This window comes from Pelodiscus sinensis, chromosome 7 (genome assembly GCF_052426305.1).
Source record: "Pelodiscus sinensis isolate ZL-2025 chromosome 7, ASM5242630v1, whole genome shotgun sequence".
Lineage (NCBI taxonomy): Eukaryota > Metazoa > Chordata > Testudines > Trionychidae > Pelodiscus > Pelodiscus sinensis.
Window position 1 is genome coordinate 57443440 of NC_143058.1, and position 20816 is coordinate 57464255.

General features: G+C 42.9%; 1 protein-coding gene across 4 annotated transcripts in view; it reads right to left on the reverse strand.

Annotated features, from left to right (window-relative positions):
* Nucleotides 1-20816, reverse strand: part of NBEAL1 (neurobeachin like 1) — a 166462-nt gene that overhangs the window by 91475 nt on the left and 54171 nt on the right. For 2 of the 4 annotated variants that reach the window (XM_075933831.2, XM_075933830.2), the window contains exons 9-15: nt 19002-19308; nt 17229-17335; nt 13162-13248; nt 11633-11716; nt 10192-10290; nt 9489-10072; nt 6022-6154 (exon numbers count right to left, since the gene is read on the reverse strand). In XM_075933831.2, the coding sequence (XP_075789946.2) occupies nt 6022-6154; nt 9489-10072; nt 10192-10290; nt 11633-11716; nt 13162-13248; nt 17229-17335; nt 19002-19308 (1401 nt within the window). The other 2 variants (XM_075933832.2, XM_075933833.2) reach the window with 2 other exon arrangements.

Consider the following 20816-nt stretch of genomic DNA (forward strand, 5'->3'; position numbering starts at 1 on the left):
GGTGGATGAGGTAGATGAGGCTTTCTTCGGACAACTGAGAGAAGTTTCCAGATCCCAGTCCCTGGTTCTCATGGGGGACTTGAATCACCCTGACATCTGTTTGGAGACCAATACGGCAGTACACAGACAATCCGGGAAGTTTTTGGAGAACGTTGGGGATAACTTCTTGGTACAAGTGCTGCAGGATCCGACCAGGGGCTGTGCACAGCTTGACCTGCTGCTCACAAACAGGGAGGAACTAATAGGGGAAGTAGAGGTGGGTGATAAGCTGGGAAGCAGTGATCATGAGATGGTAGATCTCAGGATCCTGACCAAAGGAAGAAAAGAGAGTAGTAAAATACACACCTTGGACTTCAGAAAAGCAGATTTTGACTCCCTCAAGAACGTGATGGGCAGAATCCCCTGGGATGCTAACAGGAAAGGGAAAGGAGCCCAGGAGAGCTGGGAGTATTTTAAAGAAGCCTTATTGAAGGCACAGAAAGAAACCATTCCATGCGTAACAAGGGAAGCAAACATGGTAGGAGACCGGATTGGCTTACCGGGGAAATCCTTGGTGAACTTAAGCACAAAAAGGGAGCTTACAAAAAGTGGAAACTTGGACAGATGACTAGGGAGGGATATAAATATATAGCTCGAGAATACAGGGGAGTTATCAGGAAGGCAAAAGCGCAAATGGAATTGCGACTGGCTAAGGATGTGAAGGATAACAAGAAAGGTTTCTAAAGGCTTGTTAACAAGAAGAAGGTGATCAGAGAGGTTGTGGGGCCCCTACTGGATGAAGGCGGTAACCTAGTGACAGATGATGTGGGGAAAGATGAAGTACTTAATGCAGTGGTCTCCAAACTTTTCACACCCAAGATCACTTTTTAAATGTCAGAATGAGCCAAGATCTACTGCCCCGCCCCTTCCTTGAAGCCCCGCCCTTTTCTTGAAGCCCCGCCCTCTCTATTCTCCTCCTCTCCATCACTTGCTATCCACAACTGTTATACTGCTGCTTTTTTCCCCAATTCTTCTGTAGGAAGAGGTGTTTCCAACATTTGGCCTGTCTAGACTAGACCAAATGTCAGAAAAACCCCTTCTTTTAGAAGCCCCCTTATTCCTTGTGGAAAGAGGAATATAGAGGTGACCGAAAGATCATGTTTGCTCTTCCACTAAAAGAAGTGGAAGAACAAATGCATCCCTGGATGCAGAAGAGTTTTTCTGGGTTATCTCCAGAATCCTGAAAAACTCCTGCTGTCTAGCCATAACCTTGCTGGGTTGAGACAGGATGTGTAGGCTCTGGGGTGGGAATGAGGGATTTGGGTGTGGGAATGGGTGAGAGGTACAAGCTCTAGGAGGAAATCTGGATGCAGGAGAAGGTGGAGAAGGGGACACTGGCTTGGGGAGAGGGCGCTAAGCCGAGCAGTGCTGGGGTCAGATGTAGGGTTAGGGTACTAAGCGAGCCACAGACTTCTGGATGTGAGGGTTCAGGAATTTGGGTTGGGGTATGTGAGGGGCTCAGGGCAGGAGGTTCCAGTGTATGATAGGCTCAGATCTAGGGTCTAGGGAAGGGGGAATGCAGGAGTGGTTGTGGCCAGATGGGGGCTTGGCCCCTATTTGGGTTATGTTGGCCAGGCTACATTTTTAAATAAAATACTGTGTCAAAAAAAGTTTCTGCATTGTCTTTATTTCTGAGAAGGGCAGGGAACCTGTCTTGAGTCAGGGGTCACTGACCCAAGGAAAGTCAGTTGGGGCCACACAAGTGAGATGCAAAAAAACGCTCCTCCCCCCACCCCAAAAGCTTCACTAATGCGGCCCCAACTGTGTTGGTGGGAGCAGGGGACATAGTACTGGGGAAGGGTGCTAGTGAGTGTTTTGGCAGAGGACAGGGTGCCAGTGGGGACAGAGTTCTGTGGCTGGGGACAGGGGAGTGGGGACAGAGTGCTGTAGCCGGGGACAGGGGAGTGGGGACAGAGTTCTGTGACCAGGGACAGGGGAAGGGGGACAGAGTTCTGTGGCCGGGGACAGGGGAAGGGGGACAGAGTTCTGTAGCTTGGGAGAGGTAACTGGGCAGTAGGAAGAAGGAATGGGGGGGATGGGAACAGGGGAAGGGGAGTGGAGGCAGAGAGTCCCCTGCATCTGCCGCCTCCCAGGATTCCCCCCGGCGCAGGGAAGCCCTGTGCGCGCCTGCCCCGGGGCTGACTCACCCCTCCTGTGCGGTGCAGGGAAGTCGCTGTGTTCCTCCTCCAGAGCCATTGCTCCCTTCCGCAGTACGCCCAACAGAGCAGCTGGAATCGCTGGAAGTGGCGCTAAGGTGCGGGACTTCTGTCCATCCCCGGGAAGCTGACACTACCTCCATTTTCACTTAAGGTAGGTAGTGGGGCTTCTCGGGGGTGGGGAGGAAATTGGGAGGAGGAGGAGGAGGATCGGGCAGGACGCCTCATGATCAACCTGTTGGTGAGCACAGACTTAATGCTTTTTTTGCCTCTGTCTTCAGGGACAAGGTCAGCTTACAGACTCATGTGCTAAGTGACGCAAGATGGGAAGAAGGTGGACAGCCCTTGGTGGGGAAAGAATAGGCTAGGAACTATTTAAAAAAGCTAAACATACATCAATCCATGGGTCCAGACTTAATACATCCAAGGGTACTGAGGGAGTTGGCAAATGTCATTTAAGAGCCTTTGGCCTTTATCTTTGAAAAGTCGTGGAGATCGGGAGAGATCTCGGATTATTGGAAAAAGGCAAATGTAGTGCCCATCTTCAAAAAAGAGAAGAAGAACAATCCAGGGAACTATAGGCCAGTTAGTCTTACCTCAGTGCCCGGAAAAATCATGGAGGGGATCCTCAAGGAATCCATTTTGCAGCACTTGGAAGAAGGGAAGGTGATCAGGAATAGTCAGCATGGATTCACAAAGGGCAAGTCATGCCTGACCAATCTGATTAGCTTCTATGATGAGGTAACTGGCTCTGTGGATATGGGGAAGTCAGTGGATATGATATACCTTTGACTTTAGCAAGGCTTTTGATACGGTCTCCCACAATATTCTTGTCAGCAAGTTAAGGGAATGTGGATTGGATAAATGGACGGTAAGATGGATAGAAAGCTGGCTGAAAGGTCGGGCTCAGCGGGTAGTGATCAACGGCTCAATGTCAGGATGTCAGCAGAGTGCCCCAAGGTTCGGTTCTGGGACTGGTTTTGTTCAACATCTTTATTAATGACCTGAATGAGGGGATGGATTGCACCCTTAGCAAGTTTGTGGATGACACTAAGCTAGGGGGAGAGGTAGATATGCTGGAGGGCAGGGAGAGGGTCCAGAGTGACAGACTAATTGGAGGATTGGGCCTCAAGAACTCTGATGAGGTTCAACAAGGACAAGTGTAGAGTCCTGCACTTGGGACGGAAGAATCCCAAGCATTGTTACAGGCTGGGGACCAACTGGCTAAGTAGCAGTTCTTTAGAAAAGGACCTGGGGGTTACAGTGGATGAGAAGCTGGACATGAGTCAACAGTGTGCCCTTGTAACCAAGAAGGCGAATGGTATATTAGGTTGCATTAGGAGGAGCATTGCCAGCAGATCCAGAGATGTCATTATTCCCCTTTATTCGGCTCTGGTGAGTCCACAGCTAGAGTATTATGTCCAGTTCTGGGCCCCCCACTACAAAAAGGATGTGGACGCATTGGAGAGGGTCCAGCGGAGGGTGACCAAAATGATTAAGGGGCTGGAGCATATGACCTACGAGGAGAGGCTGAGGAAGTTGGGTCTGTTTAGTCGGCAGAAGAGAAGAGTGGGGGGGGGGGATTTGATAGCAGCCTTCAACTTCCTGAAGGGAGGTTCCAAACAGGCTGGAGAAAGGCTGTTCACAGCAGTGACGGATGGCAGAACAAGGAACAATGGTGTCAAGTTGCAGTAGGAGAGGTCCAGGTTGGATATTAGGAAAAATATTTCACTAGGAGAGTGGTGAAGCACTGGAATGGGTTACCTAGGGAAGTAGTGGAGTCTCCATCCCTAGTTAAGCACCTCTATCAGCTTGACAAAGCCCTGGCTGTGTTGATTTAATTGGGACTGGTCCTGCCTTGGGCAGGGGGCTGGACTTGATGAGCTCTCTTCCGGCTCTATGGTTCTATTATTCTATACTAAATATTAGTGTATAACTATAATACAACCCCCCATTCAGGAGATCCACCTGCACTTATATTTCTTCTCTTTAAAAAAAGAGAAGGAAATAGACAATTACGGTGATGCTGCCATGGCCCCATTATATAGAGACTGCAGAGACAGTAATCATTAGGATGCTTATAAAATGTGTGGATGATACCAAAATGAGAAGGGTTACAAGTACTTTGGAAGACACTAGAAGAATTCAAGAAGACCTTGACAATTTGGAGTATTGGTCTGAATTCAACAAGATGAAATTCAATAAAGACAAATATCAAAGTACAACACTTAAGAAGGAAAAATCAAATGCACGAATACAAGATGAGATCAACAGGCAGGATGGTAGTAATGCTGAAAAGGTTCTAGGGGTTACAGTGGATCACAAATAAAATAGGAATCAACATGATGTAGTGGCAAAAAAAGCTAACACCATTCCAAGGTGTATTAACTAGGGATGTAAGCAAACAGTCGGGGAGAAAGCAGGAGCCGATACGAGGGGGGGGGGGGGGGAGTTTAAAGCCAGTTTGCCCCACCGCCATCTCTGTGGGGCTGCTGGACCCAGCATGAACCAGGATTGAGCAAGCCCAGCTCAGTCTCAGCTTGTGCAAGGTCTGAGAGCAACCCCATTGTGACTCTGCATTTTAAACATAGTAGGAGCCAGGCTGCCTGTGGGCCTCGCTCTTACTACATTTAAACTGTAGAACCGCAGCAGGGGTAGCTCCTGGACCCAGCATGAGCCAGGACTGAGCAAGCCTTCCCTTATCGACTAATCCTGTAGTCAATAAAAGTTTTATCGACTACACAATTAGTGAATTATCCACCTCTTAACATCCTTAGTATTAACAGAACTATTGTATGCAAGTCATGGGAGACAATTATCCTGCTCTTCTCAGAATTGGTGAAGCTGCAGCTGTATCCAATTCGGAGCAGTTTAGGAAACATATGAACGGATTAGAGCCAAAGGAGAGCAGCCAAAGTGATAAAAGGTTTCAGAAGCCTGATCTATAAGGAAAAGGTTTTTTAAAAAAAGCCCTGGTATATTTAGTCTTAAAAAATGAAGATCGAGGGGGGACATGTTAAGAGTCTTCAAATATGTAGAGGGCTATTATAAAGACAGCAATCAATTGGTCTCTATGTCCACTAAAGGAAGGCCAGGAACACTAGGCTTACTTTGGAGCAAGAAAGATTTAAACTATATATTAGGAAAAAATTTTCTACCTATAAGGTTTGCTTATAGCTATGCAATAGCTTCCAAGTGTGGTTGTGGAATTTCCGTCTTTGGAAGGGTTTAAAAACAGATAGGGCTAACACCTCTCAGGGATGATCTAGGTTTACTTGGTCCTGTCTCAGTGCAAGGGGCTGGAATTCACTTCTCACCATCCCTTTCAGTCCTACCTTTTCTATGATTCTGTGATTTCAAATCCTATCCTGCAATTATTAGTTGCCAAAGTAGCCACACTGACATTTATTTAGATTTAAAACTTAAAAACATATACAAAACTGCTAAGCCTCTGACAATAATTACTAACCATTAGTATAAATATTAAATTAATTCACTCCAAAAACCAGCAGCTTTAATTAATTAAATGGTGACAATTTACTTCAGGAAACTGATACATAAAACCAGCATCCCCTAAAAGCCTCTCGTTCATAAGCCACACCCAGGAACATAACCTCATCCTGCCATCAAAACCCTATCAAACAAGTAAGTCTATAATGTGACCTACTCACATGTTTAAGGATTAGGCCTTATCCTTAGAAATGGAATGTGTCCTTATTCAAGGAGGAAAAAAACTAAATCACTCATTAAGATCATCGCCTACTTCTCTTTAAGGTTATGCTGTCCTAAACAAAGCACATTTATGTAAGCAAGCAACAGGTCTTACCCAGAGGGAATCACAAAAACAATGATCTGGCAGCATTACTGTTGCATACTCTCTCTTTGTACAAACTGCAACCACCAACACTCCAGAGCAGGTAATAAAGGCCTCGAAACCTATCCCACTTCCTGTAAAAAAGCTACAGAATGAAAAAATCCATGAGATACTTTTGAACAGTTCTAATTATCTAGTAGCACATTAATTCAGTGCAATACCCATTTGAACTATTCATCATTGCTGAAAACATTCCATCATTACAAGTCATATTTCTAACAAGTAAAAGGATCCTCAAAGTGCCATTCTGTTTCACCTAATAAAAACAAATAACTACAAGTAAATTATAGGTACGTGGAAGCCTAAAACACAGTGTGCAGAACAAAAGTGATCCAGTGTTCTCATGGAAGTTTATAGACATCTTCATCTTGTACATGGATATGCAAACCTTGGTTCCATCATATAACAGTCCAACTTCCTCTGTACAACTTACGGTGGTTTCAAAATAAAGCATTCTATCTGGATAACTGTGTTTTCATCCTTGCTGTTCACTACTATCTGAAAGTGAACACCCTGGTAACATGTGGATGGAAACAGGCACCATTTCCAGCCACTGATGGACCTATCCGTTATGAACTTATCTAGCTCTTTTTTGAACCCTGTTAGTCTTGGCCTTCACAAAATCCTCTGGCAAGGAGTTCCAAAGGTTGACAGAGTTTTGTGGGGAAAAAAAACTCTTCCTTTTTTTGTTTTGTTTTAAACCTGCTGCTTCCTAATTTCATCTGATGACCCCCTAGTTCTCATGTTTGGAGAACAAGTAAATAGCACTTCCGTAATTATTTTCTTCATACCAGTCATGATTTTATAGACCTCTATAATGTTCCCTCTTTAACCATCTCCTCTGCAAGATGAAAAGCTCTAGTCTTATTAATCACTCCTCTTATGGAAGCTGTTCAATATCCCTAATCATTTTTGTTGCTCTTGTCTAAACCCTTTCCAATATATTTTTTTTTGATATGGGGTTGTCACATATGCATGCAGTATTCAAGATAAGGATTAAGAGAGGCAATATAATATTTTCGGTCTTATTCTCTATTATCTGTCCCTTTCTTAATAATTCCCAACATTCTTTTTGTGACCGCCGCTGCACAGTGAGTGGATGTTTTCAGAGAACTACCCACAATGATTCCAAGATCTCTCTTAAGGGGTAACAGCTAATTAAGACCACATTATTTTGTATGTTTAGTTGGGATTATGTTTTTCAAATGTGCATTACTATGCATTTATCAACATTAAATTTCACCTGCCATTTTGTTGCCCAGTCACCTAGTTTTACGAGATCCTTTTTAGCTATTCACAGTCTGCTTGGGACATAACTATCTTGAGTAGTTTTGTATCATCTGCAAATTTTGACACATTAGTATTTACCCTTTTTCCAAATTATTTATGAATATGTTGAATAGGAATGGTCCCAGCACAGACCCATGGGGACACTACTGTCCATCTCTCTCCATTCTGAAAACTGACCATTTATTCCTACCCTTTGTTTCCTATCTTTTAATCAGTATAAATATGAATCTCAGATGGAGTATCTTTGTCCAGCCAAGAGGGAATGAAAAGTCCAGCCATTCACTGAGTTGCGTCCATTGTCACAAGCAGGGCACGACAAATAAAATCTACTCGTCGCAGGCGAGTGTACCAGCTCTTGAGTGCAGGGGCGGACTGGCCCCGTGGGCCATTGTGACTGGCTGGCCGAAGCCCGCACTACGGGCAGTGCAGCCTCATCCAATTCGCCAGCAGGTGGAGGAGCGGAGTGCCGCAGGGAAGGGGGAAGTGCGGAAATTCTCAGCGCTGGGCAGCTCCAGCGCAAGGAGGCGGGCCGTGAGCCAGAGGGCAGGATGCTGGCAGATGCCAGGACGCTGGCAGATGCCAGCGTGACGTGGCAGCGTGAGGTCACAGCCGGCGACCGCCAGATTCAAAAAGGCTCCGGCAACCCCACAAAGTGGAAGGCAGAAGCCAGGCGGGGGAGGGGGAGAGGGAGGGGAAAGGAGCTTGCGCTGTGGGAAGGGGAGGAGAGAGGAAGGGAAGGGAAAAAATATGGGGAAGGGGCATGTGCTGAGGGGAGGGGAGGAAAAGGGGAGGTGATCAGGAGAAGAAGAAGAAAGCGGAAGGCACCAAGGAGACAATGAGGAAAAGGGCAGCAGGGGAGGTGTCAGTGGGAGGGGGGATAGGGTGATGCTGGGAGAGGAGAGGGTAAGGGCATTGGGGACTAGAGAGGGGAGGGGAAGGTGCTGGGAGAAGGCTTGAAAGAAGGGGTGGGCATGAGGAAGGCAGGGATGGAGCAAGGCATGTGAGAGGGCATAGGGGCATGAGAAGAACGGGGGCAGAGGATGGTGAGGGGGTGGGTATCAGGGCAAAGGGGGCAGGGGCAGTGAGGGAAGGGGGAGGCACCAGGAGGGTGCAGGTGCCAGGGGATTCTGGGGGTGAAGCAGAAGGGCAGACACCTGCAGTGGAGGAACCAGCACCAGAGGAGAGAGGCAGGGCAGGTGTAGAGGGAGGTGTTAGAAGAGGGGATGAGGAGAGGTAGCTCACATGATCAGGGTGGGGCTACTGGAGGAGTGGGCACAGGAGGGCTGGTGGAGGGGGGCAGGTCGCAGGAATGCTGAGAGCAGTAAGAGCAGGAGTCAGGACAGCAGAGGAGGGTGAGGAGTGGGGGGGGGGGGGGCAGCAGGCACCAGGGGAGCTGATGGGGCAAGAGGAGGAGACATGGCAGCAGAGAGAAACGGTAGAGATTTAAAAGATATTTATTAATAACTTATTAGTAATTACTGTTCTTATTCTTATTAGGAATTTATGCCATTAAAAAAACACTGTGGGGGGGGCGAGTCCCTTTTTTGTCTGGTGAGTAGGGTTTTCCATAATTTGTTGAGCCCTGGTCACAAGCATTCATCTCTTAGCAGCCTTGCAGTCTGTCAGGTGCTATTACTGTGCTTTGTTAACAATAAAACTGGCTGGAAGCCCTGGCACCTTTATGGATCTTGTGGTCATTGGGTGGTTCCATTGAGGTATGCTGTGCCAGCTGTCTGTGCAGAGCTGGGACAACACACAGCCACACATCAAATGTTCTTTTAATTTCTGTTTAAATAACTTCCTCATTTGGTGTAAACCCCCTTTCTGAAATTAAATGCTACGGTGTTGGGCTGCTGTAGTGTTTTCCCTATATGACATTGCACCGTCTATCATGCTAGCAGTATAAGTGTTCCAATAAAGAAATTCTTACTCATGTCTTTGCATGGCTATTCCTATAGCACAGTTATGTGTTCAGTGGAAGATGAAATAATTCTTACTCTCAAACTCACTGATATTCAATTTATCAAGTATTTTGGAATTAAACGTGCTATATAAATGTAAGCATCGCTACCAAGCATGCCAGGAATCAAGAGCTATTCTTCCACACAAAGTAATCACAGCAAGCATACCTGTATAGTTGTTTCCTTTTGCCTCCCTTGCTGCTGCCGTCGCCAGGTGTAATTTGGTCCTGATCCAGGCATAGCCAAGCATTGAAGGAAAACGCTGAACCTGGCCATTTGTGAATAGGTGGCACAGCAATTCCTGCCATACTAGGAGACAAATTAAAATACTGCAAGGCACTGTCCAGGCCTTGCTTCCGAGCCATTGTCAGAATTGCATGCATCACAGGGATGACATACGGGTGAATCTGCTTTGGTTTACTAGTCCTCAAGAGTCGTATTAGTCGATGCAGTTCTCCAGAGCTCATTGACTGACTCCCCAAAGAACCCTGGAGGGCAATTAGGTTCTCAGCACAAGTACGATGGAGAGAAGAGTGGAAGTTTAATGTCTCAATGATACAGATGACCATGTTTGCATTGACACATGTGGCACGACTCTGCCTGTTAATACAGCAAATTCGCTTCAACCAATTTGAGATGAAGATCTGCAGGTCATGTGACTCTAACTCTGGCAGCCACTGGATAAGCAGCAATAAGGGCTGTACATTACTAATGCCCAAAATTCCAACAGACGTGTGATCACCTTCAACAGCCTAGAAAAGAGCATAGAACACAAAGATGAACTACTGGCCTATTGCAATGAAACGGGCAGAAAAGCTGCCCAGGAGATGCAGCCATTTTCGATAATGTTCAAAGGAAGCACATGTCTCACCATATTCATAAGTTCTTCTAACAGCTCTCGTGAGGGCTGACCCAGAGATTTTAGTACCTCATAGATGTGTGCATAGCCAATCCGCTCTTTGAAGACCTCCTGAGGAAGGGGGGAAAAACTAGTAACATTAATAAAAGATGTATGCATGCAGTTCTAGCCACATGAATCCAGAACATTACAGAGACAGGTTGGTGAGGTTATTATTGGACCAACTTTAGTTGATGATAATAAAAGTGACACACACAATTCTAGTGGCTAATTACTTACCGGTATTAATGAGGTTTAATCAAAATAAAAACAGTTTTATTGTTTGGTTACCCATTATGAGAGCATGCTAAAAACCTTCCATAAAGGCTAGAGAAGCTAAGGATAGCCTTTCAATTGACTTAAGTCAATTTTGGATCGGACCCTACAGTTGTAAGAGATTTATTACACTACTGCATATTATATTATGCCTTGCAACGTATTTTCTGTAGCTTAATAAATGATTTAATTCTAGCTCGTAAATTGTACAGGCAAGGAGAAGAGCTTTATTTTATTTGTCGTAGGCCATAAACAAAGTCTCCAGTATTATTGTTTTAATGTAATTCAAAATGTTAGACTTGAAGTTACAGTGTGAGATGAACACACATACAAGTCTAGAAGCTGAAGTATTCTATAATCATTTTTAAATAAAATATTCTCCTGGAAAAATAATGTCTTGATTTAATAATATTTGAGAAATATTTGATATAGAAACTTTATTAAACATAGGAAAGTATTCCAAAAACTGGTTACCTTTCACTGAATTTATGGAAAACAACTCTGAAGAAGTTAAGCCTACACAGTTACATACATCTGTTTACTAGTTAATGGACAGTAGTCGCATGCTGTTAAGTAAATTCCCTTTTCTTTCAATGAGTAGTTACAATTGTTATTTGTGCAACGTGGAAAACGCCCCCACTCCCCCCCCCTTTTTTTTTATATGAGTGAATGTGTTGGAAGTAACAGAATTTTATGTTTCATGCATCTGGAATAAAGTAGTGAGGGCCAGAGAGCCACTGTTGAAAAATTCATATAAAATGTGGTAGTATCTAGGTGACCCTTCAAACATTATGAGGACATAGAAACATAAACTGAATGCAAAGTAATAATATCTAACAATGTTTTTGTGCAATAAAAATTTCTCTGTCTTTCATTAACCAATCACATTCTCTCTAATCCCGGAAATCATGTCTATCCTACATAAAATTAAATTAATGTTTCAGCCCAAATTGTGATCTCGCCCATAAGAACATGAGTAAGAAAAGCACAAAAGGTTTCTTGACCAGGTTGGAGCCTGACATCACCGAAAGATAACAACTATATGATGGGACAGCAATTCAAGGTTTTACATTAAAATGTTTAACAAGAATTGAGAAGGATGGCTGCCATAAACAAATCTGTGAGCATGTACACTTACCTTCGCAGCTGGAGATTTGTGCAACACTGCGGTAAGGGCTTGAATGGTGGATACTGCCAAGGAGTCTAGTTTTCCCTGAAATACCTGAAAGCAGCAGAGGCAGGTTATTTACAACCATATTAATCAGAATTCTGCTCTGAAGGGTACCCTGTGCACTTCTGCCAGGATGAAAACCAGAGTTAATTAACATGCTTTACAATCATCACCCCACCAATATGGATTTCAGACACCACAACCTACATAACTGATACAAAACTACACACGAAGCTCAAGAGAAGGAAAGAAGCATTCACACACATTACAGTAAAAGAGTCTGATGGACAAACAGACAAACTTTCCTCATGCTGTTAATGGACAATCTCAAGAGGGAGGGAGGAAAAGAAAATAAACAAGCGCTTGTACTGTATGTGTGCACTGCAAAAATATGTAGTTTTCAGACCATCAGTTCTTTAAATAAATGGAGATTAACAGCATTTTAATCTCCTGCATACACCAAAGCAACACACACACACATTAGAAGCGATTAGTTATACCAAAACAGTACAATAACTTCACCTATTACATCCATCCTAGAGGATGACACACTGCTTCCAAACCAAATGAGTCTCAAATAATTATTTCCCTTATATTTTTTCTATTAGTTAATTCCTCTGAATATTTTTCACGATAATTTATAAAACCAACAATCTGTCATATACTAGCTGGTCCCTTTGTAAACCTGACCAGTGGAACTATGCAAATGAACAGACTCCATTTAATGATCTCAGAAATACCATGCTGCATATTGGACAATAAGAACTCAAAATTAAAAAACGACATTAGTGAATAAATGTTTACATGCATATCCTCACTCTGAGTTACCAATAGGATTGGCTATTTTAAACAGAATCAAGCTATCTAGATTACATATTTTCATGTGCTCAGCACTGCATTATCCATTTTAACGAGACCAAATCCAACATCCTTCGTGCTCCTATAAGGAGTGGTACAATAAGAATTTGCATTTGATGTTTTCCATTCTGCTAATGGATATTCAAGACAACAGAGACTCTTCTCACCTCCCACATTCAGCCTGTCCATTGTATCGGGAACATCTGTTCTTGACGGCAAGCAAAGAATCAGGACATCAACTACAACCATACAGATTCACAAACAAAGCCCCAGAACCCAAGAGATCACCGTGCTGAGACAAAGAAGCAAAAAAGAAAAAACGAAATCACCACCAGGTTGATAGTGTTGACACTAGGATTCTATTCCTGTACTTCACCTTCCTCACATTAAAAAAAAAAGCACAATTTATACTGAATATCTACAACTTGAGGCATCTCCATGCATGTGAAGTCATGGGTGTAATTTGCTAATCAGAAAAGATTACTTTTCAAGGACAACAAGCATTAAGTCTATGCAGCAGTCTGAATTCATCCAGCTGCAGCAATTTGGGGAGGATGGAATAAGTAAAGTACAGGAATCACTTTTCCGCTGACTGCTATTCTGTCTTGTCTTCAAGTGAAGCAAAATTGGGTAAGTACCTGATCCTCATTCATTTCTGTCAGTAATTTGTTGGCAAGGTCTTTTTCACTCTTGTCTGCCACCTTATTGTTAGCATTTAAAAACAGCTGTTAGAAACAGAGACAAGAATAATGGAAAGAGGTACATTAAATATTACCTGCAGCTAATATTATGAAGTCTGGAGTGAATTTATGTTTTACTTACAGCATACACAATCTCACACTGGTGAGTTACACAATTCTTAATATCATCAGTCTTTTGTTAATTCTTTCAATATTACAGCAAACTATTGATAAATATTCATTACTTTATTCTCTTTCCCAGAAAAAAAGCAAAAGATGTAATTGCTGAGACACAGAAACAGTACTAATGACTTTTTAAAATAAAATATTTTTATTCCTGGCTTAGTGTTCTTAAACACAAGGGGTAGAGGGATGCAGATTAGGCAGGCTGACATTGCAGATGAGGCAGGGATTTAAATATCCCGCGCCTAACTTGCATAAAAATGGCAGCTGCATTTTGCCAACTCAGCACTTTGTCAGCAAAAAGCGGTAGTCTAGAGGGGGATCTGTGGAGAAAGAAAGCCTTTTTCGACAGATCCTGTAAAACTCCTTGCAGGAGGCACAAGAGATGCAGTCTAGACATACCCAGGGTGACTAAATAGCAGGACTGGAGGCTTTCAATGTTCACAATAAAAAAGGAGGGGTGTGACTTTAAGATATTAGCAATGTGAAGGGTGAGAGAAGCACAGCTTCCTCGTTTCTTTCCTTATGTTTCCTCTTGTAGGAGGGCTGAAGTGACACTAAGCACCCAGAGATGCCTACTATACACTTCAGAATCCAGAGGTAGCAATGGCAGCAGCTTTGTGAGGGACACAATCTTCAAGAGAGGAAGGATTCAGGAAAATTATCAGTCATCCTGATGAGTTGGCAGCTTGGCAAGAACTTAAACTCAGTGACTCAAAGCTGAATTATTCTGAAGTTTTTTCCTCTTCTGCTTTCAGATGCAAGTTAAAAGGCTATTAGAAATGCATAGTTTTCCAGACCAAGAAATTTTAAAGTCCCTTAAAAACAGAGAACTGTGACAGATAGTCACATTTCTGAGAAAATATCCACCAGAAAAAATGCAATGTTAAGTGAAAAACATTTTTTAAACCACTTATTTAGTACTTACTGAAGATTGTATGTTCAGTATATGAAACCCCATTCTGTAATTAAGGACAAACACAGGACGAGAATAAAAAGATACTATTCTGCACTACAGAAATAATAAAAATCCCCACAAATTTAGAAACATTGCTTAGTTTGAAAAGCATTTGTCATGACCAAAGTTGTTATACTTTTAGTAACACTGCAGAATAGCAACAACATGCTTAAAGAGTTAGAGCATTAGTAACTGAAGATAAAACACACCAACAGGAAGCAAGATAGACATTAAAAAACCCAAACTCATTTCTTCTAACAGAAAAATAGCAACTAACGATTTTAAAACCATGTATTTATTAAAATGCTCAAATAGATGGCCCTCTCTGATTTTGAGTTTTTGTATCCAGAAGATGATTCATAGAGGAATAAATGTTTTCTTAGCCCACATAAGGCTGAGCATGGTAACCACTGCTATTCTTAAAAATAGATCAGATTTGGAGAAAATTTTCCCATGAACATAAAATATATATAAAATGTAAAAGGATACATGAAGTAATGTCAGATGTTCTTAGTTTATCAATAATGCCCTTTTCAACACCTATAAAGTTATTGCAACGTTTCAGAGGACAGCCCTGTTTAAACTGGGCTTCAGATCAGATAAATTGGGTTTCAGATCAACATCTGAACTGGTTGAACAAATTTGAAAAAAGTCACGCTCTGTATCTCCAGCTCCAAAGAAGAGGAAAAGAGGAGATATCTTTCTTCCTAAGCTTTGAATTCTTCACAGAAGATAGATGAACTTCAGCTAAAGAGGATTTGCAAAGCTGAAGAGCATTTTGAGGTAAGACCAGAAATATGCCTCTATTAAATGGCTCCTGGAAGTATTCACAATGGAAATCAGTTTTTATTTCCTTTTTATCCTCTCCCCTCTTTGCAAGTATCCCAGTCTCCAGGTTCACCAATACACAACGTATTCTGTTGTGTAAAGAACTACTGCTGGCATTTCTGTTATCTTCAGTGTTATACATTTGGGTGTCACCAATGAACCCAGAAGTATGACAGATTTTCAAGAATGAGGAAAAAATATTTTCAGCAAGATTCTACCTAATTAGTGGAGGCACTTGACAGAAGAACGGTACTAACTTCACAACTGAGTTTATCTTTGTAGTCAGCCTTTAAAAGATCATTGTACTATGTTTGGAAAATACATGACCTTGCCCCCTTGGGGTTATTTACATTGTAAAAAAAAAAAAATGTGCACAAATTTGAAAACTCCAAAGAAACCACTCAGTGTTGTAACAACAACAAGAAGAATCCATTATACAGTACAAAGGTGTAACAACTATGAAGAGTTCTGCTGACAAAAAAAGTGAAATTCAAGGAAAAGAGAATGGTTGAAGCACAGGCCATAGTACAGCTGATACTGAAGTCAATGGGAATACTGCCATTGACATCAGTGGGAGCAGAAGCAGATCTGATAAGAAAAATCTAAATCTCTCTTTTACCACACCGTTGCAAATACTATACGGTCAGTACAGAATAGGGAAGTTAAAATGTGTATAACTGATCAACTGAAAAAAATGCTGAAAATTTTACGATTACAGATGGGGCAGTAGTCAGCTCTCTGGGGGCCAGCACACGTTGGGAGCCGACTTCTCAGCCAGCTCCTGCAGCACACTGGCTCCCACTTACCACCCCGCTTCCAGAAGCAGCAGCGCAGGATGGCAAGCGGCTCCCCAGCAGACAGTGAACTCCAGGAGCCAGCTTTTAAGCTGGCTCCCCACACATACTAGCTCTGGGACGCAGTATAAGAGGCAGCAGCCAGCTATCCAGGAGCAAGATCGGGAGCCGAGCAAGATCGGGAGCCGCGAGTAGCCGTATGGGGACCGATAAGCTCATGTCTCCAGGTTACACATTAAAACGGCTACACTTTTACATTCCTAGTTCAGAAACAGTTACAGATTCTCAGAAGGAAGTACCCAAAACAAAACAAACCCACACACACCTTGGAAAGACCAAACAATATACTTTTACAAGAAGTTAAACACACAAAACACTATACAACACACTCAATATGGTTACCAATGAAAATCAATCAGAATTTTGTCCTAACTTAAATCAATTTAAGCAAGAACTGGGTCAAAATTTACACTTGGGCATTTAAAGTATTATTCCATTTAAATATTTTCTAACTAAATGGAATATTGTACAATAATTCCCACACTGTAGCCAGAATTAAATTATCTGGAACCCTTCAATGCAGCCACATCAACAAGATTCGTGGTATGCACAAAACAAAAAGAAACAAAATTCTAGGCATTAGGCACTATTCACATTTATGTAGCATAACAACTTCATGAAATGCCCTGGCTTACAATCAATGGCCATCTGGAATTAATATTGAAATATGAATACTATGTTCCTTCTAAAAAGAAAAGGCATTCAAAGAATAGCATTTTATAACAAATTAAACTCTTTCCTAATCTCAGCTATGTAGAAATTCACAGCACATATTCTGAAACCTTTGCAACTGAACGCCTTTTTTTTTTTTTTTTTTTTTTTTAAGAAATGCATCCCTGAAAGTAGACATGAATTCACCTAATAGTTATAAGTAACTTCTCAGAGTAGGGAGACTGATTTTGATACTAATCGTAACAAAATTTGGAGATGAAATATATACAGGAATTTTTCAAAGAGAAACTGTGAGCATTCATAAGTCAGTGTCTTGTCATCAATACAAGCACGCTTAATATATTTGGAAGACAAGATGTACTTCTACTTCATAAATTACCCATACTTTTAGCTTTTGGCACAAGTCCAATACTTGATACTCACAAGGATTTAATTTAAATTTAAGGCCAAGATACAAAGATGAACACTTGTGTCTGATCTCAATAAAATGTCATGCTTCTTATAAGTCAATAATAATGGGAAAAATGTACCTTGCAATTCTGCAGTAGTCGGATGAGATGCTCAAAGCAGTTACTATTAAGGAAAATGGCCTGCAGAACAGGCCTATCAGTGCAGTCTAGCATGGCTGTGATGGTGTCTATCAAAATCAAAATCATAAACATAAAAAAGTTACACTAATCCTTAAGCATTTCTTTTTCATTATACAGTTGACAAATTTAGAAACAAAACATAGACGGTTCCATAGGAAAAAAAAATGTATGCACTGAGTAAGGAAGCAAATGCTTATGAGGTAGTTGAGTAGGAACTCAACTAGTCGCTCCCCCTCTTGCTGCTTCTTTCACAGAGAGGCAGCAAGGGCTACCTCTGCAGGGGGTAGAGGAGGCAAGGGGCAGCAGGAAAACAGCACAAGCGGGGATTGAAACAGTCCCACTTGCACCTGTCCCAGTGCTGCTCCTCTCCCTTTGAAATGTACAAAGCCGCCTGGGTAGAGGGAAGCTGCTGTATATTTCAAAGGGAGAGGGACAAGAGCCATGGGCGGTTCTTGTACATTTCAAAGGGAGAGGCGCAGTAGGATAGCGAGCACCCTCCTTATCGACTGATCGAGTTGTCGATGGAAATTCCATCGACTACTTGATTAGCTCATTAATCAAAATGTAACATCCCTAGCACCGAGAACCACAGTTGAAAACTGTGATTGCTTTGATAAACACTGAAATGAATTCCAGCATACAAAGCAGGTCTTGAGTAAAACATTCTGAGGCAGCAGAAACCAACATGTTACCTGCTGTATCTGGAGGAAACTTCAGTTACGGAATATCTTGTGTTGAGATGCTGTTTAAAATCATTGTCATTTGCAGATATACAAGAAGTATGCCTTCTTATTTAAAAACACATAGAAATACTTGCTTCCTCATCAGCCAGTTATTCCTCAACATTCCCAAGTAATCTTATTTGCCACTAGTCAGTATTATCCAACACTGTGGAGCCTGTGCTGGTGCATAAGCCCTGCCCCACTGCAGGATTGGAGCACACAAAATCTACTAGCCTGGCCCCCGTTAGGCTCTAGTGTGCAAGGGGAGCGTTTCTCCTCAGTCAGGGGCCATGTCAATCAGGGGGTTAGGTTCTTTGTGTTTTCTGAGGGTCAGTGGCCCCTGACTCAAAAAAGGTTCCTCACCCCTGGTTTAAGGCTACTCTTTCATCTGAAGGATGCAACCTAGGGATGTTCTGGAATCTCCATCACTTTTTAAAAACAAGTTAGACAAGCACTTGTCAGAGACGGTCTTGTTAAAACTTAGTCCTGCCTCAATGCAAGGGACTGGACTAGATGACTTTTCAAGGTCCCTTTCAGTCCTACATTTCTGTGGGTCTATGTAATTATTTGAATTACACAACTAAAAATTGCAAACAGCCACCACAATGGAATAGCTTAAATATTCCAGGTATTTCCTTTTATCTATGGTGTTAACTGCAGCCTCTCAGATGCTGTAGCGTGGAAGCTGTTACCAAATGACTTTTTAATCGAGTCCAAAACAAATACCATATTTTCTAATCTTTTTTCATTGCCTCTAAACTCTCTGTAGGAGGACATCCTTAGGCCAAAAAGTAACCAGAAATTTCTGGTTAATATGTTTTTTAATTAAAAGTAAATTAGCCCATATTTCAATTAATTTCAACAAGAAAATACTCAATTTCATACCTAAGTAACATGACAACACTAATTATACTTGCTCAAAATCACTTCATTTAAAACTTACGAAAATTTTAATAAAATTAAAGAGGAATTGTCTGGATGCATCACTCACTCAGCATTTGGATCTGTAGTGCAATGAACCTATTCTCCCACTGCCTAGATCTCCTGGAGTTGGGCAATGCTGAATGGTCTGAATTAAGCAACTTGAAATAGTTCTCCAGTATGGTGCTGGTCTCCACTTGCCGCTGGTCTGAACTACTGGTGAGAAGGATATGCACTACTTCTGTGAGGCACTTAAGAGTCAGCTCAGCCTTCCTGCTCACTTCCTCAGGATCCTTATCATCCCAGGTGTCACAGTCTGCCAAAACACGCATCAAGACTTCCATGGTGGCAGGAGATATGGCTTGAAGAGCATTTCTCTGAAAACCACAATAAAAACATCTGTATTTTAATCTGAGCATTGAATCTCTTCCAAATACTTAAAATCAAGAAATTTCATTTCTGAATGATACAAGAGATCCATATTCTAATACAAACAACACTAACAAGAGCATTGTTAATTTAGCTCCTCAGTCATCTATGACTGTGTTGATCAATATAGGTTGAGCCAAATCCTGCTCATTTTACTCACTTAGGCTTAATGGCTTCAAAGGGTATATTTACAGGAGAAAAAACAGGATTTGGCACTATATATTGTGAATAATGTATAAGACAAGAGTGTTATCAGCACATTAGGATTACGTATTTTATTTAAAATATTCTGAAAAACAATTTTTTTCTAATAATATTAACCCACTTATTTTCTACATAAATGTATGCAAACTCTAAACTTCAGCTTTTGTATTTCTTGACTTTGTGTTAAACTCTGTAACCTTAAAGGTGAAATAGCAGGAGCAGGAGTCTGGGACTGTTGTACAGGCAGTCCCCGGGTTACATACAAGATAGAGACCGTAGGTTTGTTCTTAAGATGAATTTGTATGTAAGTCGGAACTGGTGTCCAGATTCAGCCGCTGTTGAAACTGACCAGCAGCGGCTGAATCGGACACGCCTGGGGCAGAGCAGCTGGAGTGCTGCTGGGTTGGTCTGGTAGCGCCGCTCCTCGGCGCTACTGGACCAACCCGGCAGCACCCCAGCTGCTCTGCTCCAGGCGTCCCCAAGTCAGCCGCTGCTGAAACTGACCAGCAGCTGACTACAGGAAGCCCGAGGCAGAGCTGGCTCTGCCCCGGGCTTCCTGGAATCAGCCGCTGATCAGTTTCAACAGCGGCTGAATCTGGACGCCTGGGGCAGAGCAGCTGGGGTGCTGCTGGGTTGGTCCAGTAGCGCCGCACGTCGGCGCTGTGGGACCAACCCGGCAGCCCCCCCAGCTGCTCTACCCCAGGCGTTGGTAAGAAAAGCCTGGTCTGCTGGGGGGGGGGGGGGGGGGGGCGCACTAGCTGCGCCGCCCCCAGCAGACCAGGGAGACGCGGAGCGGCTTTTCTCGCCGCGGAGGACACGGGCAGTGGGACCGCGGCGCGTCTCGGCGGTCCCGCCGCCCGCGGCAAGTAAAGCCGCTCTGCGTCTCCCTGGTCTGCTGGGGGCAGGGGGGGCGCTAGCTCCGTGTCTCCCTGGTCTGCTGGGGGGAAGCGCCCCCCGTGCCGCCAGAGGCGGCCACAGTGGGGGAGGCACCCCGCACTAGCTGCGCCCCCCCCCCGTTCGTAATTAGGGGTCCGACTTAAGTTGGACTGACGTAACCCGGGGACTGCCTGTATTCCTGTTTTTAAATTAGTAGTGTTTAGCTATATGTCTAATATACATTGATATCAATGTAAAAGGGATGTTTATTTTACTTGCAAGTTACTTAAAGAACGTCAGTTACTTGTTTCTATAACTGGTGTTCTTCAAGCTGTGTTGCTCACTTCCTGTAAGTTTGTGTGGTCGCCACATGCAG